General features: G+C 36.3%; 1 protein-coding gene, 1 long non-coding RNA gene and 1 other non-coding gene across 10 annotated transcripts in view; 1 reads left to right on the forward strand and 2 right to left on the reverse strand.

Annotated features, from left to right (window-relative positions):
- The window catches only part of LOC118280591 (transcription factor EB), a 113,024-nt gene that overhangs the window by 4,216 nt on the left and 84,810 nt on the right, over positions 1-23,998 (reverse strand). For 4 of the 8 annotated variants that reach the window (XM_050699213.1, XM_050699215.1, XM_050699216.1 and 1 more), the window contains exons 2-12: positions 22,395-22,681; positions 8,867-8,969; positions 6,012-6,119; positions 5,331-5,432; positions 4,762-4,887; positions 3,983-4,154; positions 3,124-3,365; positions 2,547-2,705; positions 2,023-2,137; positions 1,208-1,332; positions 428-542 (exon numbers count right to left, since the gene is read on the reverse strand). In XM_050699213.1, coding sequence (XP_050555170.1) covers positions 428-542; positions 1,208-1,332; positions 2,023-2,137; positions 2,547-2,705; positions 3,124-3,365; positions 3,983-4,154; positions 4,762-4,887; positions 5,331-5,432; positions 6,012-6,119; positions 8,867-8,969; positions 22,395-22,450 — 1,423 coding nt within the window. In that variant the 5' untranslated portion in view covers positions 22,451-22,681. Of the gene's footprint in view, positions 1-427; positions 543-1,207; positions 1,333-1,995; positions 2,138-2,546; positions 2,706-3,123; positions 3,366-3,982; positions 4,155-4,761; positions 4,888-5,330; positions 5,433-6,011; positions 6,120-8,866; positions 8,970-22,394; positions 22,682-23,998 lie in introns of all 8 variants that reach the window. The other 4 variants (XM_035600742.2, XM_035600743.2, XM_035600741.2 and 1 more) reach the window with 3 other exon arrangements.
- LOC118280814 (U2 spliceosomal RNA) lies at positions 3,602-3,794 on the reverse strand. Its single transcript, XR_004784154.2, has one exon. It is a non-coding gene; the product is annotated as a U2 spliceosomal RNA (small nuclear RNA).
- LOC126911556 (uncharacterized) lies at positions 6,970-7,782 on the forward strand. Its single transcript, XR_007706102.1, has 2 exons — positions 6,970-7,162; positions 7,333-7,782. It is a non-coding gene; the product is annotated as an uncharacterized LOC126911556 (long non-coding RNA).

Raw genomic sequence — 23,998 nt, forward strand, 5'->3', positions numbered from 1 at the left:
ACATACAAATTTACATACACATGACACCCAGACCCGAAATAATAATCTGTGGATGCACAAAGACTTGTTCCGTGCGGGAATCGAACCCGCGACACGTTGCACGACAGCCAGTTGCCCAATCACTACGCCAACCGTACACTCCAATCAATTACTCGTAAGTTTTTTATTTCTTTCACCTAAGTAAAGGATGTTGAATAGACTAGGTAATTTTCAAAAAGCTAGGTTAGTTGTAGATTACAATAATAAAATGAGGCAACTTAATCTATTCCTATTTATTATTTAATTTGAATATTATAGTTATTTCGATTTATAGTTATTATAGTTACATTATAGTTATTCTGGTCTAGTTAGGAAATTAGTATGGATTTGTAAAAACCACGGCATTTTCATCAAAAACGTTTTATTTAAGTGCTAAAAGATATGTTACCTTGCGTGACGGGGTTGTGTGAGTCATCATCCATGAGGTCCTCTATGTGCGCGAGGTTGAGCACGGCGTCGCTGTCCTCGCTGCTCAGCAGGTTCGGGGTGGGGGACAGTCGCATCTGTACACAAAGTAATAACGTTTAGAATCGCATGAAGTTATTGATTCAAGTACATATTTGTGTGGACTGCCTTCTTAGTTGAATGATTACAAGTACAACTACTTAGCAAGAGGTTGGACTATAATCCCTGAGTCGGGTAAATTATCCAGAGGGATAGTTGTCCAAATCTGATGTTTCCTATTCTTATCTCAAAAGATTTGAGGTTTGCACAATAATATAGTAAGTATTTAAAACTGTCATGGTGGCCCGGAGGTTTAAAACACCCGTTTTTCATGCATGAGGCTGCGGGTCGAAACCTACCAACGGCAAGTACCAATGTGACATTATCCGAGTTATATGTACTTTTTAAGATTATTTAGATACCACTGACAAACGATGAAGGAAATTGAGAGGAAATCTGGGCTTATAATTCCTAATTTTGAGTTTGAAATCGCCAATACGCATTGAGCAAGCGTGGTGATTAATGCTCAAACCTTCTCCGTGTGAGAAGAGGCCTTTGGTTAGCAGTGGCCACTTATAGGCTGTTGATGATAGTAGGTATTTCAATGATGTCCTATCAGACATTTACAATAACTTTTTTCTATATTTTCTATTCAAACATATCTGGCATATTATTTACGTAATTAAACTAACACTAAAACTAGTTAAATATTAAAGATTGTTACCTTAATGTCTTTATGGTTGAAGAGGTGGTCTGGCACGGGTTCCAGACACAGGTCTGGCTCGAGACAGCCCAGCGACAGGCCCTCGTCTCGACTGAGGGGAGAACACGAGCCCAGCTTCAGTCCATCTGTAAATAAATAACGCATAATTAATTAACTTGTAGTATTATGTTATGTATTTCATTGGTCAAGTTAGTTTTGGGAGGATGTAAAATTGTTTTTGCTATCGTATTTTTGAGTAAGTTAAGTTAAGATTATTATTTGTTTGACACATTGAAAGCCGTGGTGGTGGTCACCGGTGACCGACGTTAGCGGAGGATTTGCCTTCAACAGTTTTTATTGGCAGTCAAAGACTTGAAGGACTGAAGTATTTTGTAGTTACAGCAATACTGTGCAGATTTTTTGCTAGTAATTTTTAAGGTAATCGAAATCTGGTTAATATAAACTAATATAAAGCCAGACATATTATATAGTGTTAAGAAAAATTTAAAAACAAAAATCACTAGCTATTAAAAGAGATGTAATATTAGAAATAGTGTTAGCTTTGAATTACAAAACAGTGGGAAAGTATTACTATTTTATAGTTTTTGAACACATTTTAATAAATGATATTTATTTTTGCAAATAGGTTACAATGTAACACTTTTACATGTCAATCTTTCAAATAACTAGATGAGGTCAAATAATCTTTATGGTTATTGGTTATTTTCGCCAGACACACTGTAACCATAGTCTGGCCATGTACAGTGCGGGTATAGTATAGCGGTATAGATAATGCAAGGTGTGAGTACCAATAGCAATGTACTGAGGAGTCGTACCGAGCGCGTCGAGGGCGGACAGGCACTCGGCCGAGGGCATGTCCCGCAGCAGGTCCGGGGGCTGCTCGCCGAACTCCATCAGCGACGCCGGCTCCGACTTCGGTAGCACCAGCTCCTGGGGAAAGTGACATGAAGATGGTGATTAAGTGCCGTGTGTGTGTGATATAGCCTTTATTGATAGTGGTTTAGAGTATTGTGTTTGTAAAGTATTTCGCAAACGGTTTATTTGTGTAGTCGTCAGTTTGTATTTATTTTTAATTTTTATACAATTGTAGTTTTTTGAAAATCTAATTGGATGAGACGCTAGAAACTTTAAATTATGTATATGAATGATAATACGTTTATTCTGTCTCTTAATTAATAACATTTTATTTATTTATTAGGTACCTACATTTTATACTTCAATACACAATGAGAGTACCATCATAAAGGCTTAAAATCCAATTTGATGATCTTGATTATAATACAACAACGAACAACTACTAGCAATATGTAACCACCATATCATAGTAGTTTATACTCACGGGTGCAGCAGTGGGCGTGGAGGCGGGCGGCGGCGCGTGCGCAGGTTCGGGCGCGGGCTCGGCGGCGGAGTCCACGCCCGAGTCGTCCGTGTGCGGGGACCAGCCGCCCTCGCCCGGGGACACCGGCAGCCCGTGCACGCGGGCCAGGCGCTCCAACTCCTGCGGGGGGGGGGGGATTATTAGTATCTGTATACTTATCATTACATCTTTGAACTATCGATGGGAGGTTGAGGTCCAAAAATCACGGGTAATGTAAAAACAATTATTTTTCACGAGATATTTTACAGAAAACCACAGCTTGGCATGTGATTCATCTACTCGATTGGTCGCCTCAAGCCATATTAAAAGTTCTGCTGAAAAGTGTAGCTCATTGCACCAAACGACCTAATTAGATTTAGATTTCAGCCATGATCGTCCCACTGCAGGGCAAAGGCCTCCCTACCTTCCTTCGAAATACTAAATTTTTTAACTTAGCGTTATTAACTTTCTATTCATGAGAAAATCAGTCAAAAACCTGTGTTGAAAAAGGAAAACATTAAAATTACCCATACATTAATGAATAATCCGTTTTACATACCTGTATTCTTAACATTAACTTCCTATTATGTATTTCAATTTGTTTCCGCCGCTGTTCGCCCTGCTTCAGCCTGTTCACTTCGTCTCGCAAACACTTGATGTAGTCCACGCTGCTCTTCAGGATCGTGCCTTTGTTCGGCCGCACGTCTCTGATTACTTCGTAGAAGGGATCGTTTGTCTTAGGTAGGAGAGTGCCTAATTCCTTTATCCGGTCGTTTATGTTGAAGCGGCGACGTCTTTCAACTGGAAAGGAAAATAAAAAGGCTTTATTTTATTGTTTTGTAATTGATATTTAAAGACTAATAGCTTAATACTATATTTATATTAATTTTACCAAACTAAGATTATGTCAGTTAGTACCCAACTTGGAAAAATGGAAATTGGAATTAGGAATCAGGGGTCAGGTTAAATGTCCCATAATAGATGATAAAATGTATTCGTTTTCTTTTAAGATATTTCATATAAGATATTTTCAAGTAATTCTGTGGGCCGATCCCGGCGGCACTGCAATGCCGGGCCGACCCGTGACGGGAGTGGAGCGAGCCCCGAACATCCCGTCAGTTTACAAAAATCAGTTTAATATACTGGTCCCTCAGTGAGGGAACTTTCAGATATTAAGCTGAAAAGAACAGATACTACACTTTGATCTTAGCCAAAAGGCCGAGAAGCGATGCCGTAGAACGGACAACCGGGGAGGGTCGTTCATTCGCGGAGAATCTTAACACCGCGATTCAGAAATGGGACTTAAACTAACAACGCCATCTAGTTACCTGTCATAGAACTACACAACAAGCGGGTTGCGTTTAACTGGCGGATAGATGGCGTTAGGTGTCTACCACCGTGCACCAAAATGTACTCACTCATATTATGATTATCTTTCTTCTGCCTGTCCTTGGCGAGGGCATGCATGTCCGACTCTGTGAGGAGGGCGCAGTCCCCGGCCACGGAGCTGGCGGCCGACGGAGGGCCCGACGAGGACAGAGGACCCGCGCCGCTGTCTAGGGATAGGATGTCTTCTAGGAACTCGTCAGCCTGGAATACAGAACATTAAGTACTTAAGTTTTGATATATTTGTCATTTGTCATATTATGTGTTACAGAAATGGTTTGAAAGACTTTTCTACATCGAAATACAAGATATAAATGTAATGTTATGGTACTGAAATCTTTCTAATGTTAATCTTCAGTCTTCAGAGACTTGTCTGAACTGTATGCTTATGATCTTCTATATTCCTAATAATGAAACCTTAAGTTGCAAAGCTGCTTTAGAATCACCACAGCTCAATTTAGTTAAAACCTTAATTTATGAATCCAAAGATTTTTTATTAAGACCTGTATATCCTGTAATTATTTCTTCCATAATTATATGACAGACGCTCTAATTAAGCTCACTACTGGATGCGGATAGATTCCACCAGGTCTATCTGGAAGTCATTGGGGGAAGCCTATGTTCAACAGTAGCAGTATGCGTAGTATGAGTTTGCTTTACGTTTAAAGTAATCAAAACGAGAGCGCGTTCGGCGCTCTGATTGGTTGGTTTATTCGAGCCGGCCAATCAGAGCGCCGGACCGTTTCGTTTTCGTTCGACATAAAGCAAGCTCATACTAATGGTACAGATGGTGAATTGTGACGTTAGTTACCTCTGAATTATTGCTAGCAGAGGGTATGCCGGGCGAGCGCAGTGAGGAGGAGGGTCGCTCCGGAGAGGACGCGCGCCGCGTGCCCAACTCCGGCGCAGACTGCGTCGGCGCACATCGCGGTGACACCTGCAATGTGGACAGAGTTTATGTAAATATGGACATAATACAGACGATCATTTGAACTTAAAGTTTAATTAAAATTCAAACTCAAATAAAGTAATACTAATGGTAAACATCCTGTTTTGATTTAATGATGAAGATAGAGGTTTCTTGCGATAAAACAATGTTCTTACGATAAAACAATGTTTGTATGGTAACCATTCTTGTTATACATATACAAACAAAACGAATGAGTCGGTACTCGTTACATTAAAAAAATCTCCTACATTTTCCTTAGCCTACCCACCACCTTTTTTGAGGTTTCCCTTGAACCTACTGACTCAAAACTTAAGGTCATATTTTGAGTCACAACTCCATCAAGTGATACACTACAGGAATACAGTAAGGTAAAGAGATAGGTAACACTAAATACTAAATAAATAGTACCTAATATTGTATGGTTACTGTACCTGCGTCTGAGGTTGAAATGATTCACTGAGGTACTGGCGCACTTGACTCTTCTGCTTCTGTATCACGTGATACCTGGTGGGGTTCTCCAGAACTGTTCGCACCTGGAATGTTAGGAGATAGTGTTAAAAATAGTGTAGTAGCGGTCGCAAAGGCAACTTGTGGATAAGAAGTCTTGAGAGGTTAGTTCTTGGCTTGGAAAAAGCAATAGAATTATTGATTTTCCAAATTCATAGTGTGCAATGAAGAGACTTAGGGCATAATGAAGAGAGATGTTGATCTTATAAATCACTTCAATTAAGTTTCTCTTATTCAACTAACTTACGCTACTTATAAGGGCACACTACAAGCTCTCCCGTTATTTTGAAAAAAAAACTCATATATTTTTTACATAGTCAGATATCTATTTATTCAAAATACTTTTATTGAATGGAACTCATAAAATAATGGCGTTACATTGACATGGATGTAAACTAACTTGTACTCCCAAGGATCAGGCAAGTGAGGTACGTACCTCTTCAGATAAGACTAGTACTACTAGTAAATCTTACTTTACTTTTAAGCATATTATTCATCCACAAACCAAACAAAACCTTGCATTGCATATAAATTACAGATTTTACATTGGATTCTTGACAAAAATGTGCAGTTTTTGGTAGATATTCAACTAATTCTGTACCGACCTGTAATACTTGTGGCGGTAGGTCAACGTGAGGCGTGATCCGCGGCACCTCCGCCGGACTTGACTTCTTCTTCTCCTCATTGTCCTTGGACTGACCTGCTTGTTGTGCCTGCAAGGAATATAGGAAACCATAAGTAAAGTCATCATCATCATCATCATTATACACATGTGCAAAATCATTGGGGTCTGGGAGCATGGAAGAGACTTATGAAAGTCTCTTCCATGCTCCTTCCTGCCTTCCATGCTATGCTTAGGTCTACCATATTTCCAACAGTTGGATAAGTTAATGGTGAGGAAAGTTAGAAATTTTAAAGAAGAAGAAAGAAAGAAAGAAGTATTTTAGCATATCAGTAACAAAACCATGTCTATTTATTTTAATTACAGACAGCAGCAGGTGAGAAGGAAGAATAGACGCTTTTATAGTTTAAGTCGTACCTCCTCAAGCATATTTCATAATACAAAATCTATACTCCAATGAGGACAATCTACAAATTCGTGAAAACAATGACGCAAACAAAGATCCTCGAAACTAAACACGGAGTGCTAAACAAGAAGCTCAAATTAACGAATCAAACAAAGTCAATAAAAATTTAGCAGAAAATATATAAGTGGATATAGACAACGATACTAATAGGATTACAACTAATGAAAACCATGTGATGTCCATTGAATTTAATGATCCTAATAAGGAACGTGATAATATAATAACTTTGCTTAGACAATTCGCACGGATTTACTATAAACATTTTGATTTTGATGAAGAATGAGTTGGAGACAGTAAAATAGAAATTGGTGGTATAGGTCATGGTTTGAAGGAGAAGGAAAGAGAACATATTACAGATGAAGACAAAAAATAGGATATAGTCCTAGGCAGTTCGTAAGCTTTCAAAAAAGATCTAAATGTAGCAAAAGGAGAAAGGATACACAATATTTTTAGGAATAACATTGACAACAAAACTTTAACCCGGCGTCATGGGGGTTGGGTCTGTGCGACCCACCACATTTTATTTCGCTTGTAGTTCGGTTACTATGCGTGTGACGTTGCTGCTCTTCTCAATAGCTGGAGCTGTTGAGTTGTCCTATGCGTCGCAAGCTACACGTTAGTCGTGCCACGGCCGCAGTGGGAGATACAGGTGCACAAAGTTAAAAAAGGTACGTGAGACCCATCCCCGCAGTCGGTGTAACAATTTCGCGCCATTTTGTATACATATTGTTTCACTTATTATCTGTGTCTTTATCATTTTTATTTTTGATTTTTATTGTTATTTACAATTGTAGCTGGTTATATATAGTTCTATGTATTTTATTTCTATTTTTTGTAGGTACTTAGTAAAAATGGACCATGAAGAGGCTGAACGACAGCGTATTCTGGCAATTTTACAAGAGTCTGACTCTGACACTGAGTTGTCAGACCAGGATGTGTGTGACAAAGAAGATCACTTGAGTGAGCGTAGTATTTCAATTGACACAGAACAGGATATCTCAGAGTCTGATAATGATGACATTCCACTGTCTATTCGATTGCAATATATCTGCGTAGAACATATAGTACCTTTCTGTGCTGACTGTACCAAAGATAATGATTCCAAATGATTAATTGTGTATTTTTTAAATTTATTTAGTTACCTACAAAAAAGTGCCATAAAATTTTAAGACTGATTGTTAATTAATAATAATATAATTACATTTAAGTAGAAGAGAAAATTTTTGTTGATAATTTTAGTTCTTTTTTTAAATGTTATTATATATAATTAAAACATAATATAACATAATATTTGTGTTTTATTATATCACAAAAATACCCAAAAATATAAACACGCATAAAAATAGTCTTTGTTATTTATAAATTTATTGAAATAATTTCGACATTATGAACGGGTCGGTGAGACCCACCCCAACGTCCGTGTAATACTTTTCCACCCCCATGACGCCGGGTTAAGAAGACACTAATATTTACAGACTAAAACATTTATCTAAACATGACATCTAAAAGTTCCTCGCATTTACTATGCACATGTGCACTGCATAGTTCAGTAACCTACGGGACACCATAAGTCAGGTTTTCCCCAGTACTAGGTACTAGGTAATATCAAAACATGAATACCATCTTAGAGTTCCTCGCATTTACTATGCACATGTGCATTGCATAGTTCAGTAACCTACGGGACATCATAAGTCAGGTTTTCCCCAGTACTAGGTAAGCTGCGTGGGAGTTTTACTGACATGATACACTTTGAAATTTTATAATCTGTCGTGCGATCACACAGGACGACCGTGTTTGCAATAACTTTGGAATTATACCTGTTTATATGTACGCTATAAACTCTTTAACTGATGTTTTAGAGAAGGCATGTTTTGCATCGCTTTTTCCTTAACCGAGTGTTTTAAAAGCAAAGAGAATTGTGGAAGGAACAAGAGAATAAATGAAAAGTATTATTGTCATAATGGTAAGCAATACTAAAATGGCTGAATAGGAAGAATAGAACAGCGAGTACTTAGTCAAAATTGACAAGGTTTTATTGGAAAAGATAGATGATACGGTTGAAATTGTCTTGAAAAACTAAACAAAAGAGTAAATCTTCCTTACATAACAAGATCTTTACATATTACAAAAAGAAGTCCCCCTTCGCGTCTGTATACCTGTTAGTCTGAACGCGATAAACGCAAAAACTACAGGACGAAATTTTGTATAGCGTTTCATCAGCAGACAGCATGATTAAAGAAGGAAAGGTTCAGACTTAAATGCTAATGTTTATAGAGTTTTACGATACAATTAAAGTCGTGGGCAGTAATCTAATAATCTAGTTAGATATTTTAAATGTTATTAAAGACAAACGTAAAGAACAAGCTACCTACTTGTAACGATTCTCTGCGCAGCTGCTCCTGTGCATGTTCGCGCATCAACTGTTGCTTCAGCTGAGTGCGAGAGGTCGGCGTCAATGTCTTGAACGTAGGCGGGCTGGAACAATGAGAGAATTCACGTTAATCTCCTAATATGAGTAACAGGATCACACAAAATGCTTGTGGTGAATTGGTCAATTAGATTAGGACACCTGAAATAAGAAACATTTTTTTTTTGGTGTAAAACAAGTTGAGTTTAGGTATTTATTTTTCTTAATAGATGGTAATGGAACAGCTAGTCACATATTATTATACATTTTGTTTTAGAATTACTTTCAGCTTTCGCAGTATAACATGTCTTCTTCTTGTATACTCTTCATCAAACACCTTTCAAAGGTATCATTTTTCATACAATCTTTTCACCTTTTATTGGAACTTACTTTCCATTTATCCACATGAAACTAAAAAATAACCAAAACATTCAGAGGACCTCAAAATTGCGATCCCCAACTCAACTATCCTGCGTGGAGATTATGGTAAACCCCTCTTGCTTAGAGGAGGTCCTTAGTCAAGTACAGTGCTATTGATGATATGATGATGATAATATTGTATAAAAGACTTAATAAATATTGCATTCGTGTGAAAACAAGACGTGTCGACGCGGACTAACGGGTAACACATAACATTCGTTTATCCTCGATCCGAGGATCCGACCTAAGGTACGCACGCGCATACTAAACGGCGCATGAGTTAACATACAAAAGGGAAATTTGTTTGTACCGAATTTATTTATTTGTTTTTAATGTTTGTATAGTACCTTTTTATTATTATTTGTTTATATTCAAATAGTGATTTACGTTGTATTTCAGCAGGTTTCATTTAAAAGTATTTTATTGATTAGCTTTAAGGAACCCAAGTCTCAAAAATGTAGGGAAAGTAACAGCCTACAAACTGATTTATTATACACGAAATTTAAGTCTTGGAAATAAATAAAACAGTATTTGTACAGGTTAAGTACAACATCATGTTTATTACAAATGTCAAATGGGTACTGCATCAACTGCATGGCCTCATACATTCGTGACAATCACGATTATGAGAAGATCCCCACCATGAACTCTTGGAAACTAGGTAGATAAGGTAAATGTAAAACAAAACAATATGTTTTGTTTGTATAAACAAATGAAAAGTAAGTAAGGCTCTCAGGCTGACTTACAGCTAGCAGGGTTGTTAGGCACAGCTTTGCTTGGGTGGTCGAAGGAAAAAATTACTGCAGATCTAACTATCTCCATACGTAAAAATCATAGCGTAAAAACTATTTGTTACGACATGACAGAAAGAGATACAAGATATCTACGCTACTACATAAAGCTGAAGAGTTTGTTTGAACGCGTTAATCTCCGGAACTAATGGTCCGAATTCAATAACTCTGTTTGTGTTCGATAGTCTATTTATCAAGGAAAGCTATGGGCTATGCGACATCACGCTAATATTAATAGGAGTTGAGCAGAGTGGATAAAACCACGCTGGAGTAGCTAGTAAAAATATAATTTAGTAAGGATACCGTAGGAGATTCATTATCTTCCTACTGATTCCTTGAATCTAATCCTTACTTGGTTATGCAGGTGTATCGTAATCCTTTATTGCGATGGGAATGAGACTAAAAACTACTGGTAATGATAGCATTTATCTATATTCTGATGACCATGCTACGATAATTTTGATGGAGCTATTATGAAATGCCATTTGTCGGGCTATTACATACGAGGTTTTACAATAAAACTTTATTTGTATCTAGTATTTCCGTCATTCATATAAAATGTACGTTCGAGTTTGGTATATTGTAACCTATTCCTGAATAATCGCAAATCTTCTTTAAGTCATCTATTTTCTTTAATAATATAAGCTGAAGGGACATTTCAAACTGTTTTATTACAGATCAATTAGTTTCAATAGGGACTATGTTGATGAAGCTTAAGTGCAAGTATTACTGAACCCTTTTCATATTTTCGAAAATTTTTAGTAGTAGCACGGAGTTTGGAATTGTGGCCAGTATATGGTAAAGGGTCACTCCCTATTACATGAGACTTATAGCACATGGTGAAAAGTAGGTTTAGGTACATTATGTGCAACCTCTGCCTACCTCTTCGGAGAATAAAAGGCGTACATACATCATAAAGTTCGAGTACTCTAAAGTATATTATTTGCCTGATGAAATGTTCTTTCACCTTATGACTTGTCTTCTATTAGGACAAAGACGACTAGAGCTCAAAATTATAGTATCTACATAAACTAGTGTTGGTATTGACGGGAATTAACGGTCAAGGCTCACTTGTCGGCCACACATGCGCAAGAGTCGGTATACGGGCAAATTATGCCAATGTGTAATACATGGCCGCTACTCAGTTATGATTGGGCCGCGGATCTGTTTGTTTGATTTTTAGAATTCGTTTAACTGATGCTCTAATCAATCATTATTTTCTAGAAACATATCAATTGAAATCGTTTTGATAATTTCTAGAATCTAGAAAATTATACATAAACAAATTAGAAAATTTTAGATAAACACCACATTGTCGTAAGTAAAGATAGCTAATAGGTAATTAAACTATACACTAAGCTGTGTTCTTTGGAAATTGTCAATCAACATTGAGCAAGCATGATGGTAAATTATCATTCCTTCTTTAGGTCAGGCCTTTGTCCATCGGAGCTACAGACTACCTAATGAGTTACCGGGGCTCCTTAGACGGAGTGGTTTTTAGTCAGAAAGAGTCTGACACTCCCTCTCGCCACACCCAAGGCGGGAGAAGTCATTGGATGATTTTCCCCTCTAATTAAAGGACCAGGTAAAAGGCTGATTTATTTGTTCAGCAATATGTTATCTACCTAGTTTACATTCAGACCTTAATGAAGGATGGGGGTATGGTGGCAGCTAATGATAACTTCCTGAAGTGTCATACATAACATAATATAGATAAATATGCTTATTTTCATAAATATGATATTTGTAGAGCTAAAAACAAATCCTGTTTACTTTAATATTGTATATGTAAGCTTATAAATATTATATACCATGCACTAAAAGTATATATTGAGTAAAATGTTATAAAATGGGTAAATGGTTATTAGTTAGTACATAAGTAGGTAATAAATAGTTATTACTTATTAACAGCGCAGTGTTATTGACAAACAGGTTTATTGTTTATGTTCTACTTTGACTGAAATTCGTGGTAAACTTTAAGTTAAGAATTAATACTGTATCTAAGTTACAATTAATCTATAGTAATAGTTGTGTTTAATTTGTTAAATTGGTATGTTTAGATTTTGAATTGGTAGTAAATGCATAAGACAAGCCATGGGGAGTATTAAAAAACGCATTAGATCGAACAGCTAACTTCACTAATCGAAAGACTGATAAAACGTATTCCTATTCTAATATGCCTATATAAGAAGTCATTGAAATAAAAATCTTTGACAAGACTTACAACAGAAACTTCGTTTGGCTTCAAATCAGCCCATCATCATATCACCAGGGAGATTAAGGTGTGAGAAGAAAAAGTTGTGATCGTCTCTGTAGAAACTTGGCACCAGATGCAGTACTATATTATTTGCACAATGATACGGTTAGTGCCAACGACATACATGTTATAATAGTGAATGATTTCGTTTAGACTTGTTGAAAATATAGAGAGTGGAAAATGGTATGATGATATATAGATATGATATATAGATGGCAGAAGCCTCCTTTCCAGCTTGGATTGCTATTTATTTTTACATTACAGAAATACTAGCTTCTGCCAGTGGCTTTGCCCGCATTATCGTGGGATAAAAGGTATCCTATCACTCAAGTCAGCTCATACCCTGTCTGTACCAAATTTTATCAAAATCCGGCTAGTAGTTTTAACGTGATCGACTGCCAAACATTCAAACAAACAAACAAACTTTCACATTTATAATATTAGTGTGATGTATGTATGTATGCTTTAAGCTACCTATTGATAGGATTGGATCGTATTGTTGGGGTTAAAAGATTTATTTTTCTTAAGATAGAGTGCCTGGTTGCAATGATCAAACTTGCTACTTTAATCTTACACGAAGGCTATAGGTATAATTAATTCTTGCATGTTTACAGGAGCACTAGAGAATTCAAAGAAAACGTGTCGTATTTTAATAATAATCATAGATACAGGTTTGCTTATCAACCGATAAACATCTTTATGTATGTTGAGTGTTATCGTGCGCACAATCAGCTGTTGAAATTGGGTCATGTATTGAAATATCATATGCTATGTAATATCGAACGAGCTCCATAATCAGGCAGCAATCTTGCTTCCCTTTTGGACGCCCTTGATTTGTGTAGGACCGAAGTCGAAGATACCTGATTCGACTGTATTTTCATAATAAAAAATCGCGTGAAATTAGCACCCTTAAACAAGTTGGCAATGACGACCCATTAATGTGACTCACCCAAAACAATATACAGTAACCATTAGTATAAAATAAATATAACAATTAGTCGTATGCGCATGTTCAAATGATCCTCCTGACCCCGCTACACTGGCATTTCGACAATTAATAATATATTTAGGACGCGAACGCGCAAGAGTCGCGAAACTGCGCGCACCCAGAATACTGATCGCGATTTTCGTTCGCGAATTTTTCTAAATTAACATTTTGATGTGTGATGATTCGTACGGTCAGTGTTGTGATAGCGGCCTTCAATGGCCACAACAACATCGTACCCACGTGAGTAGCCAGCGAACTAATTTGTATGTGACACACGTGCTGCTGATTGACAACCTGTCGTGTTTTTGTTAACGTATTTAAGTGCGATTTGCGGTCAAAATGACCATTTAGAATCAGTTGTGTCATCATTAGATCCATCTTTGCAGTTTTCATACTTTCGAAATTGTTTAAAAGACAGTAGTAAAATAACATCAGGAAACAACTTCAGATTTGCGGAAGACCTAGCGGGTTATGGGGCAGGAGTAGGAACGGGGTAGTTTTTAATCACTTGGAGATAATCTGATACTCCTTTCGCCCCATCCAAGGCAGGAGACAACATTGGATGATTCCCTTCCCTTAAAAAAGACGTCTCTCAAAGTCACTAACTGCAAGGTTTAACTACGCTCCCTTTAACTACTCATTAGTTTAGTCTAGACACGCCGCCGGTATTCACAATAGTATCTGGTGTAAATCGAATCGTTTGTATCGTAGAATTACATTGAAGTAGCAACGTCTCCTTTGACGCAAGCGGCGACATATTTGTGATTTTCATAAGCATTGCGTGACGGTTGTGTTAGCTGTGAGCAAGGACGGCCATATTGTGCTGTGTCGCATTATCTAGCATTAACTTAATGGAAACTGTTGCTAAGCTATGGGGAATTTTGTTATATGTAGTATGGGGCTCATTACTTATATTTACTTATAATAGTATTGAATGAGATTTGGTAATAGGGTAATATACTTAAAGGGAAATTGTGTTAGTAATATGCAGATAAACTTTGATCTGAATTTTCACGAATATTTTTAATATTTGCTTCTAATTACTACTACATGTTATTTTCATCTAACTTTAGAGTTATTTAGTATGTGCGTTTATATAGAAGTTTTAATTTCAAAATCGTAGACGTAGAACCATTAAGATACAACTTAAACCATTGTCACTTCTAACCCCTTACTTTTATAAACCACGTTCCATTCTGAACTTTCATCCACCTATCTATTAGAATTATAATCCATGACAGGATTATAGTACAGAGTGTTATTCAATCCATTGAAAACAGCTTGACGACACGTACCTATACAAGTATAGTATACATGTACCCACTACGAATTACTACGAGTTACCTAATAGTTACACTACGAGTGACGAGCCGCCTACGTAACACAGATACAGTAGGATTACTTGACATAATTAGTGATAATGTACTGACGCACACATACGTCGATAGCAACACTGAAATACCTGAAAAGGAGCTTCGTGTTCATATAATTTGTATTTTCACCTGATGGCAAGCAATCGCCGCCACCCTTAAACGCCCGAAACACCAGAGGCGTTACAAGTGCGTTGCCGGCCTTTTGGGGTTTTTTTTTTTTTTTTCAGGGTGGAAAATCATCCAATGACTTCTCCCGCCTTGGGCGAGGCGAGAGGGAGTGTCAGACTCTTACTGACTAAAAACCACCCCGTTCCTACTCCTGCCCGTCGAGCCGGAGCCCCGGTAAACCCGCTAGGTAGTCCGCAGCTCCGGATTAGGCATCAGCCCTACTGGGCCCCATCTGTGGTGGTCTGATGGCTCTTTGAGGCGCGCGCAGAACGCGACGCGCCGCACGCACGGGTCTGGTTCTGGTCGGGCGGCGAGCTACCCTTGCTCGCCGTCCGCAGACCCGCACTTACGGTGGCCGGAGATCGTCGCGCGATCCCCGACGCCCGGAGTGTCTCTCGCGACGGCTGGGGCGTGAAGAGGTTCGTTCTCTCACGCGCCCCGCCTCCTCCTTAGCTAGCATGGCCTTTTTGGGGGTTAGGAATTTAAGGGGTGTAGGGGAATCGGGAATTGTTAATTCGAATTTAGGGAGAATGTCATCAACAATTACTCTCGAAATCACCCTGTTCTAAAGCTTACTCCATGACGGAGCCTCGCAACGAAATTTTCTCGAAATTTTAGAAGCTGCCAATTCCAGGTGATTGGTCGCAGTTTTAAGCCATACCAATGTAATATGCATTGACAACTGTAATATCACATGCACATGTCAAGAAGACTCGAAGAAAAAAGAGGAATGCTATAAATTTAAAGGTACATGATTAAAATGCATGCAGCATAGTGCATAAACAATTTGCGTAGTAAAACTGAGGAAAGCAGGAATCTTGTAATGAGTTGTATTCTACGATATAAGATAAAGAAATTCCAGCGTTTCGTAAACTGTGACGTCGTTCGAGGTTACATTACATACAAGCTTTTGTTGCTAGGTTTCACTTATCTCGACGTATGTGGGTTTGTGTAAGCATTGTAATTTTCTTAAATGTAATGATATAATGATAAACGTTATTAATCTTAGTATAAATAGTGTTTGGATTATGTAATGTAAATGATTGTCAGTAATCATGTTAAGGAGAAGTGTTCATAAAACATGCATAATCGCAGAACTGTTGTAGAGATTTGCAAAGATATATTTAGGAATGTGAAGGAAAAAAGATATGATACCGATAACAGCTTAATGCCACACGTGAGGAAATCTAGGCCTATAATTTCTAATTACGTTTTGATTAATGTTCAAATCTTCTCTGTGTGAGAAGAGGTATTTGGCCAACAGTGGCCACTTATAGGCTGATGATGTGATGATACCGATATACGTAGAATTCGAACTAGTACTGTAGCTGGACTGCAGCTTTTCCTTCTTATCAATTTATTTATTACACTACTTCTGCCCGCTACACACTTTACGATTTAACTATACAGTTTAACTCTTAAGTTAAATAGCAAGGTGTATAGGCTGCATTATCCCTTTTTTTAATTGAAGTGCCATATAGAAACCGAGTGCCATTTCACTCAGCTATCAGTAAATCGCAATAATCATTATTTTACCGAATATCTACAAAATCCGCACGCTCGTTCGATATCATATCTTTTAGCAATAAAATTTTGATTTCTTTTGGTATTCCCACGCGTGTGTTGTTACGATAAAATGCTGTAATAAAATTATGTGTTATGTATTTGTTGTGTAATATTTGTCCTTTTGGGGGTCTGGTCCAAAACATTTCTTACAATTTGAAATTGTCTTTTAGCCTTGTCAGAAAGCTAGTATATACTTAGACAGTTATGGTTGATTAAAGAATTTAGGCACAGTCTGCACAGTTACCTATTTGGTTTTTCCCTATTGGCCGAAGGTTGAAAGTGCAGAGTTCAGCGTCAAAAAATATTCTAGTATTTTTTTTTTGTATGAAGTTAGCCGATAAACGGAGCGATCGGACAGATCCGCTGATAATAAACAATTGGCGCCGCCCATGGCTTGTAATACCATTACCATAATTTTGGGGAAATCGGGTAACAAATAAAAAGGCTCTACAGTACACATTATATTATACCGAATAGGCTTTACATTTACACGTAAAACTAAATATTTATATATACAAAATGGAACCCACTGGGGTTTTTTATATGTGTCATAAAGTTCTGTGAAATATCTACATTTAGTAATTAAGTTTTACCTGTATTATCTTTTTATTTCCGTAGTGTCGCAAGATAATGGGTGTTTGTTATGAAGTAAGTATTATCAAATAATAAAACAATAACACGTTTATGTCTTAATAACTGGGTTACTTGTGTGGAAGTAATAGTAGTAATTTAGTAATGCGTGTTTGTATAGTAAGTCAAATTTCAGTCAACTCTATTAATATGTAATTAATGTGTTTTTTTCAAAGTGGTGACGGCTGATTTAAAGGCTATTTCGTCTCAAACTTCAGTAAAATTACTATTTTGAAACTTCAGTAAAGTTTCAGGCGAATAACTGAAATAATAACGATGTGATCATTGAAAAGGTACTTTTTAATGTTTATTATTTGTTGATAGCACTTTCATTAACCAGTTCAAGGGTTTGCGAGGCTGGCACTCTTTGGATATGATAATACAGTATTTAAAGCTTTAAGTAAAGTTTATGATCATAATAAAGACGATAATTATGTTTTGTGTTTCACGAGTTAAAAGTAGGAAGCAATAAAACTAGTGTAGGTAATGTAAATAACAGAAATAATGACTTTATAAAGCGACAACTGATTATACATAAATATGGGAAAACTGTATTAGTGAACCATTAGTTTTTTGGTAAGGCAAAATATATCAAAAGTACCGGTAAAAACCGGTTTCCATTCCGGCTCAATTGAAGCACATTAAAATAGTATTTTGAATGACCTGACAAATACAAAATTGGACCTACAAAATTAGCTAATATCAGGGTTTACATTAATGGAGAAAGGCTCTACTAAACATTTCTAAGGACTACCTAAATTAGTTATGAGTCTGTGATCATCATCATTTTCATACTAATCACAGGACGTCTCTCTTCTAAACATAGACCTCTTCCAATAACTTATTCTCATGAGGAGGTTACTCCAAAAATACGTCAATAGTACCCAATAGGCTTATACATAAACCTCCGCTTCAAACATAGGGCTTTCCCGGTAATTAATTCTTATGAGGTGGTTACCAAAATACGTCAATAGTACCCAATAGGCTTATACATAAACCTGAAGTAAGGTAGCACGATGACGTTGCAAAGTCCTGTAATAATGGTGGTTGGCGATGACTGGCCGTTTGTCACGGAAACCAATGGCATGGCTTCCCGTCATTACCGTAATCACGGTGGTGCTCTATGGGCGTACAGCGTACACGTGACGTAACGAATTAATTGTAAATAATATGCTGCAGTTGCCGTCAACCGTGTTGGTTGATAGTTCAAACTGTTATGCTTCGATGTTATAATACAAAAACGAAATGTGTTTGTCGGATTTCATTGTTGAATTGACTCAGTATTCAACGGTTTTATTCCGTAACAGCTTGCGTAAAGTGGTTTCGATGAAGGAACTTTCAATTTTAGGTTTGAATTTTGATACTTTTATAAATGAAGAAGGAATGATATTAAATTATCTCAACGAAGGTATTAGGTAAGAACTAGAGACAAAATCATTGTCAATCAAACCAAATGGCGTTTGGAAAGATGGTGCTTGCGATAAACGCGTTAAGATGTCTACTGAAAGTGCGACAGAAACTTTTGTAACTGAATGAAATGATAAAGTACCAGATAACTATGATTACCATACTTAATTTTGCCAACAGGTAGGACAGAAATAACCTTTCAAAGTCCACGAGTTCACTAATGGTGTACTAAAAATAACAACAACAATGAAAACGTGGGTTGTTGTGATGTGACCAAATGGTACCGTTCCCACCGTTCGGACATAATAGCAATTAAATCATATTTTGTGGTATGGTTCAGGTAATGAGCGAGTGCTTGCTATGGGAGTGAGGAGGGAAGGTAGAGAGGAGAGTAGATAAGCTTTATGAATGAAAATCACAATTATGTTTGAAGCTGATGTGTCACGTAAACACCGTGGTTTACGTTTGTTCAATTTGGCAAATACTTTAATTCATAACATTTTTGATATATTCCGATATCTCATACGTAATGGAATTCTAAGTCAAATCTAATGCAGATTTCAATACGTAATACGATTAATTACTAAGAATTGATAAACCAAGTTTCACGACTAATCGCTGCAGCTTATGATTAAAATATCGTCGTAATAATCGGGTAATGGCAGGCAACACGCGATCATGACATTTCGTCCTACTGACCATTTTAAAAACAGTGGATAAATTGAGGCGGATCGTTTTAATTGATCCGAGTAATCTTTGTGTGACATCCTATGATGCAAGGATGGTAATGATGTCAGGGATCGTGAATACATTCATGAACTTTTAATTCATTTGGTGGGTAACATTTCTGTTGCCTTTTAATTACATACAGTTAAAGAAATAAAATACTGGAGCCATTTTTGCAAAGTTGATTTTTTTTTATACACATAATTAGTCGGACCAACCTTTTATTATGTCTTTATCTGAAGTCACTTCATCCGTAATCACGATAAGTACTTAATTATTGCTTTAAAGTACTTAATTGTAGAGTAAAGCACTTTACAAAAGCTATGGGCAAGTCCAGAAAGTTTGGTTTGGTTTCTTTACTTTCGCTACTATGTCATGGAGTGCATTACCATCCATTTGCATATCGTCCGAACTCTCACGGTCATTCGACCTTGACAGTAGTGCAAATGACGCTCTTCCGATCACCAAGGACGTCGCAAATCGCGTGAGAGACCGGCCAGTCCGCTGTGGCGTGACGCTTCCGTATCGTACCGTAATCATTACTGCTCATTTGTACAAGTTTACGATTTCAATGGTAAATTGAGTGTGAATCATTGTCTAAACGGCTTAGGGCTGAATTAAGTGACACACGTGTGATGATGTTTAAGTGTTGTTATGGCCAGGGCAGCCTTGGTGACAACCTTGTTTACATCAATGGCTGTTGCAAAATCTACTAGGAAAATTGGTACATCAGCTATTAGAACTACCTCATCATTTTCGCTTACTGTATATCCAATAGCTTCAGTTGTTACAGTTTTAAGTGATGTAATTTTTTCTTCTTTAAAATGCTTCATTCAATCTTGCAAAGTTACGAAAGTTCCACCTTCCGCTTGTAGCTTCATGTTACATGATTCGCGATAGGAATCTTGCATACTAATGTCTCATTCAAACCGGACACGGCCAACATCTAGCTAGACGATGTTCTTAGCAATGACACTGGTACCATCACGCATCAAAGGGTTTCATTGAGAATTGTTTGAGTATAAGAAATATCCATTTATCTGGTCATTTGGAAATTTCTACTTTAAGATTTAGATTTAGAGAGCAGAATAGTTTGAAAAGAACTTGTGCTAGATATACGACCGAATACTGAAATGCTACTCAATTTTAATTTGTACTTAAATATCGTGTTATCTCTATCATATTATAAAGAATTGATAGGGACAGAGCTAGTTTTGGGAGCGTCTTAAAATTGAGTGGCGTTTGAGTATTCGGACAATAATGAAATACTTACATACAGACCATTTTTTAAGAAAGTTAGTGTTAAAAGTCTAGCCAACTAATTGGTTCTTTGACATGAAAAAGGTATTTAGGCTAAAACCACTTAGGTGTAAAACTTGCGAAATAATTTTTAGTTTTAAAGTGGCAGTGGATGAACAGTTTGATGTGGTAAGAGTAACAATTGAGTTTTGAGAAAAAGATAGAAAATATAATTATTTCATTTTGTCTTTTCACACAACGTGGCAGTAGGTATAGGTAAAACAGCAGTGGCGCCATGTTTAAGGTATCGCCAAAGTCCAAATCGTGATAGTGCAAAATTTTTTTTTTCCTGCTAACATGTGGTAATATTTTGATAATTAACATCTAATCAACGTTTTTGTTCGATCTGATAATTAGTTAGATATTGTCGGTAATCTTTTTATTATCTACACACACATTGGCGTCGGCTTTGAAATGTTTTGTTATTGGTGTTTTATATTTTATAAATAATAACACCACACACCTATTTTAACCAAGAATAGTATGTTTAAAATATTTCAAACTTCTGATCTTTGCTATACCATTTTGGAATCTACTTCAAAACTTATTTAAATATGTTACTTACTTAAACTTACTTAAATCAAACTGGACGTCTCATTAGTTACCATACTATTAAATAAAAGAACGGAAAAGGATTTTTTCTCTCATTAGATTACAGCCACTTATGGCGCCTGGCCCTGAATTGAACCTAGACCCAGATAGCACCCTCATAATAACATAACACTAACATAAAATACTTGCTACGCATTATCCATTGGATTCCAATCAGCTATTAATTACTAAAACTATTTTTAGATTCTTTACGTTCATAGAATATTTTTTACGCTCTCAGTGAGGTTTTAAACGCATGTATGTAAAATTCTAACACTATTACTCGAAAACGGCTCGACCGATTTTGATGATTTCTGTCTCTCTAGTTTGATAATCAATATAATGTATCTTCTGTCAATAAATTTCAAGTAGAACGGCTTTTCAAATATTGACGTCGCGTGTAAAGCAACATAAAATGATTCTAATTAACAGCTACAATTAAATTCACGATTAAACAAGGTAATAATACTCGATGAATGGACCTTCTAAAACTAGGATTGCTTACAAAATCACTTGAAAATGACTAATTATTACTTAGTGAATGGAAATTCTTGTCCAAATAATTAGGTTTTGTAAGGTAATCTTGTAAATACTAAGACAATCTACGTCATAGTTCTAACATACAATGAACATACGCAACTACCTACTACAAATGTCTTGAATGGAAACCATGAATGAACCGACGTAGCCCATTATATGCTAATGCTATCGGAAAATCATCTTAATTGCCCACAATAATAGGGAGAAAATGGCTCGTATCCGCTGCGATGACAGCTTCCAAGGATGACTGGTCTGTCGTTTATTTAATTATGTATTTTTTTTTCTTCAGTATTTGCGATGGTTATTATAATAGTAATATGGTCTAGCACTGAAATAAATTGTTATTGAAACATTTTTTCACGTTTAACATACACAAAAATGTCTGATTTGAACATCATACACAAATCACTGGTATTTAGTAAATCGCTAATTTTGATCACTACATTTATAGGTACTTTCTTGGGAGTACTAAGTAAGGTCTCCCATTTAAATCTAGGAGTAGGAGACATAATAGCATAACTGGTGAAAAATGGAAGTATTCCATTTCATGGTGCAGGTTACACCCTTACTAGGTGTAATACATTAAAGAAATTTGAATTATAGAAACTTTTGGTTGGTAACTTGACACATAAGCAAAAATTGACTGACTGCCCCAATAACTAGACGTAATACTCCAAAAACGTTTCTATAATTCAAATCGTGTGGAGATAGAGAATAAAAGATGTAGCAATACTCACTCTTTCTTATTGTTGACTACAATGACTAGCTTCACTTTCCGAGGGCCCTTGGTCATTTTGCAGATATCCTTGCTTGTATCCACCGGGCCCTTGGATAAAATTTTTAGTAGGGGAATGTTTTCAGCTTCTAAACCACAGCCAACCGGCCGGAGTTCTCGTCACCTCACTGACATAATCACTTTTGTTTTTCACTGTTCCTTTTTAAACACATCTTATTGTAAAATCACTATTCTGTCCATTAATACTGATAGAATCACGTCCACCGATATACTGAATACTGTACGTTGCTGGAATGATAAGTTATCGTCAATCGAGTCGCTTTTTTTAAATTATATAATATCTCCAGATATTTTTGATTGATGCCAGTGTTTTATGTTATTATGTATGTGATAGTAGGATTAACTGGGATTACGATACACGTGAGTTAATATTCTTAATCTTTAGTAAGAAAGTGTATTAATTACATGAATCAAACATTGAGATACGGTGCAAAACAAATCGTTATTTTGAATGGGAATGCAAAAAGCATCTATATCACTACCATCAGATTTTTAAGTATAATCACATTGTGCTGAAACTAAAGAATTCTAGAAAAATACAGTTCTAACACAACATACACTAACTAAAACTTGACTAAAGCCTTACGTAATCACAACGAGTCTAATCAAAGCTTACCTACTCAAAAGAGACGTTTCCAAAATACCTTCAGATTACGTAAACTATTATTTTCCAAGACACATGTTAACCAGACGAGTTAGTTTAACAAAATGGCACGCAGAATCAGTTCACTTGGACGTCAAGCAGATGATGAATGATGATGTATGTACCTGTAGCTGATTGTGAAGATTTTGATAACAATTTATCTTTAAGACGACGTTCAAATATTTATTGTAACAACAGAATGTTACATTTTTATGGGCTTTCCTAGTAAGCGTCATTTATTTAAAACTAAACTTAGTTAAATTAAATCGATTCTCGTACATTTATCATGATTTATTTATTAACACATCATAGGGGGTCTTCAACAGATTTTTGTTGCAGTCAAAATCTTAAGAAGTTAACTTGTTAAACAATATTTTTTAACATTAGGTATTCACTAGGCCTATTATTTTCTATGCCATTTTATTCTGACCACCTCATTGTTTTTGTTGTAAACAAGTTAATTCTGTTACCCAGACTACACATTTATCAATGGGTAGCTTTAAGTATTAAAAGATAATAGATTCACGCATTAACATTTTTCTATCTTTTAAACCTTTAATCTTTGTGAGATTAAAACTCGACGCCATGTAATATATACATTATCATTAAACTCAAAGTTTAAAAGAAAATAATACTTTTTTGTATATTTATAGAGCTGAAATTGTAGTACGGACTTTCGCCTATAAGCCTAAAGAATTAATGTAAGTGCAAGGTTATTTTTATCAAAGATTATAAAACTGGGATTCACAGAGTAGTCTTACCAAGCCATTCATTGTACCTACTTAAATATTTTTATAATGTGATTACGCTAATCCTCTACCAGATTGTCAAAGTTTTAATTTTTATATTTATTAAAATGTCGCAGTTATCTTTTTATCACGTTTTGTAATTTTATCTGTAAA

This window comes from Spodoptera frugiperda, chromosome 16, assembly GCF_023101765.2.
Source record: "Spodoptera frugiperda isolate SF20-4 chromosome 16, AGI-APGP_CSIRO_Sfru_2.0, whole genome shotgun sequence".
Lineage (NCBI taxonomy): Eukaryota > Metazoa > Arthropoda > Insecta > Lepidoptera > Noctuidae > Spodoptera > Spodoptera frugiperda.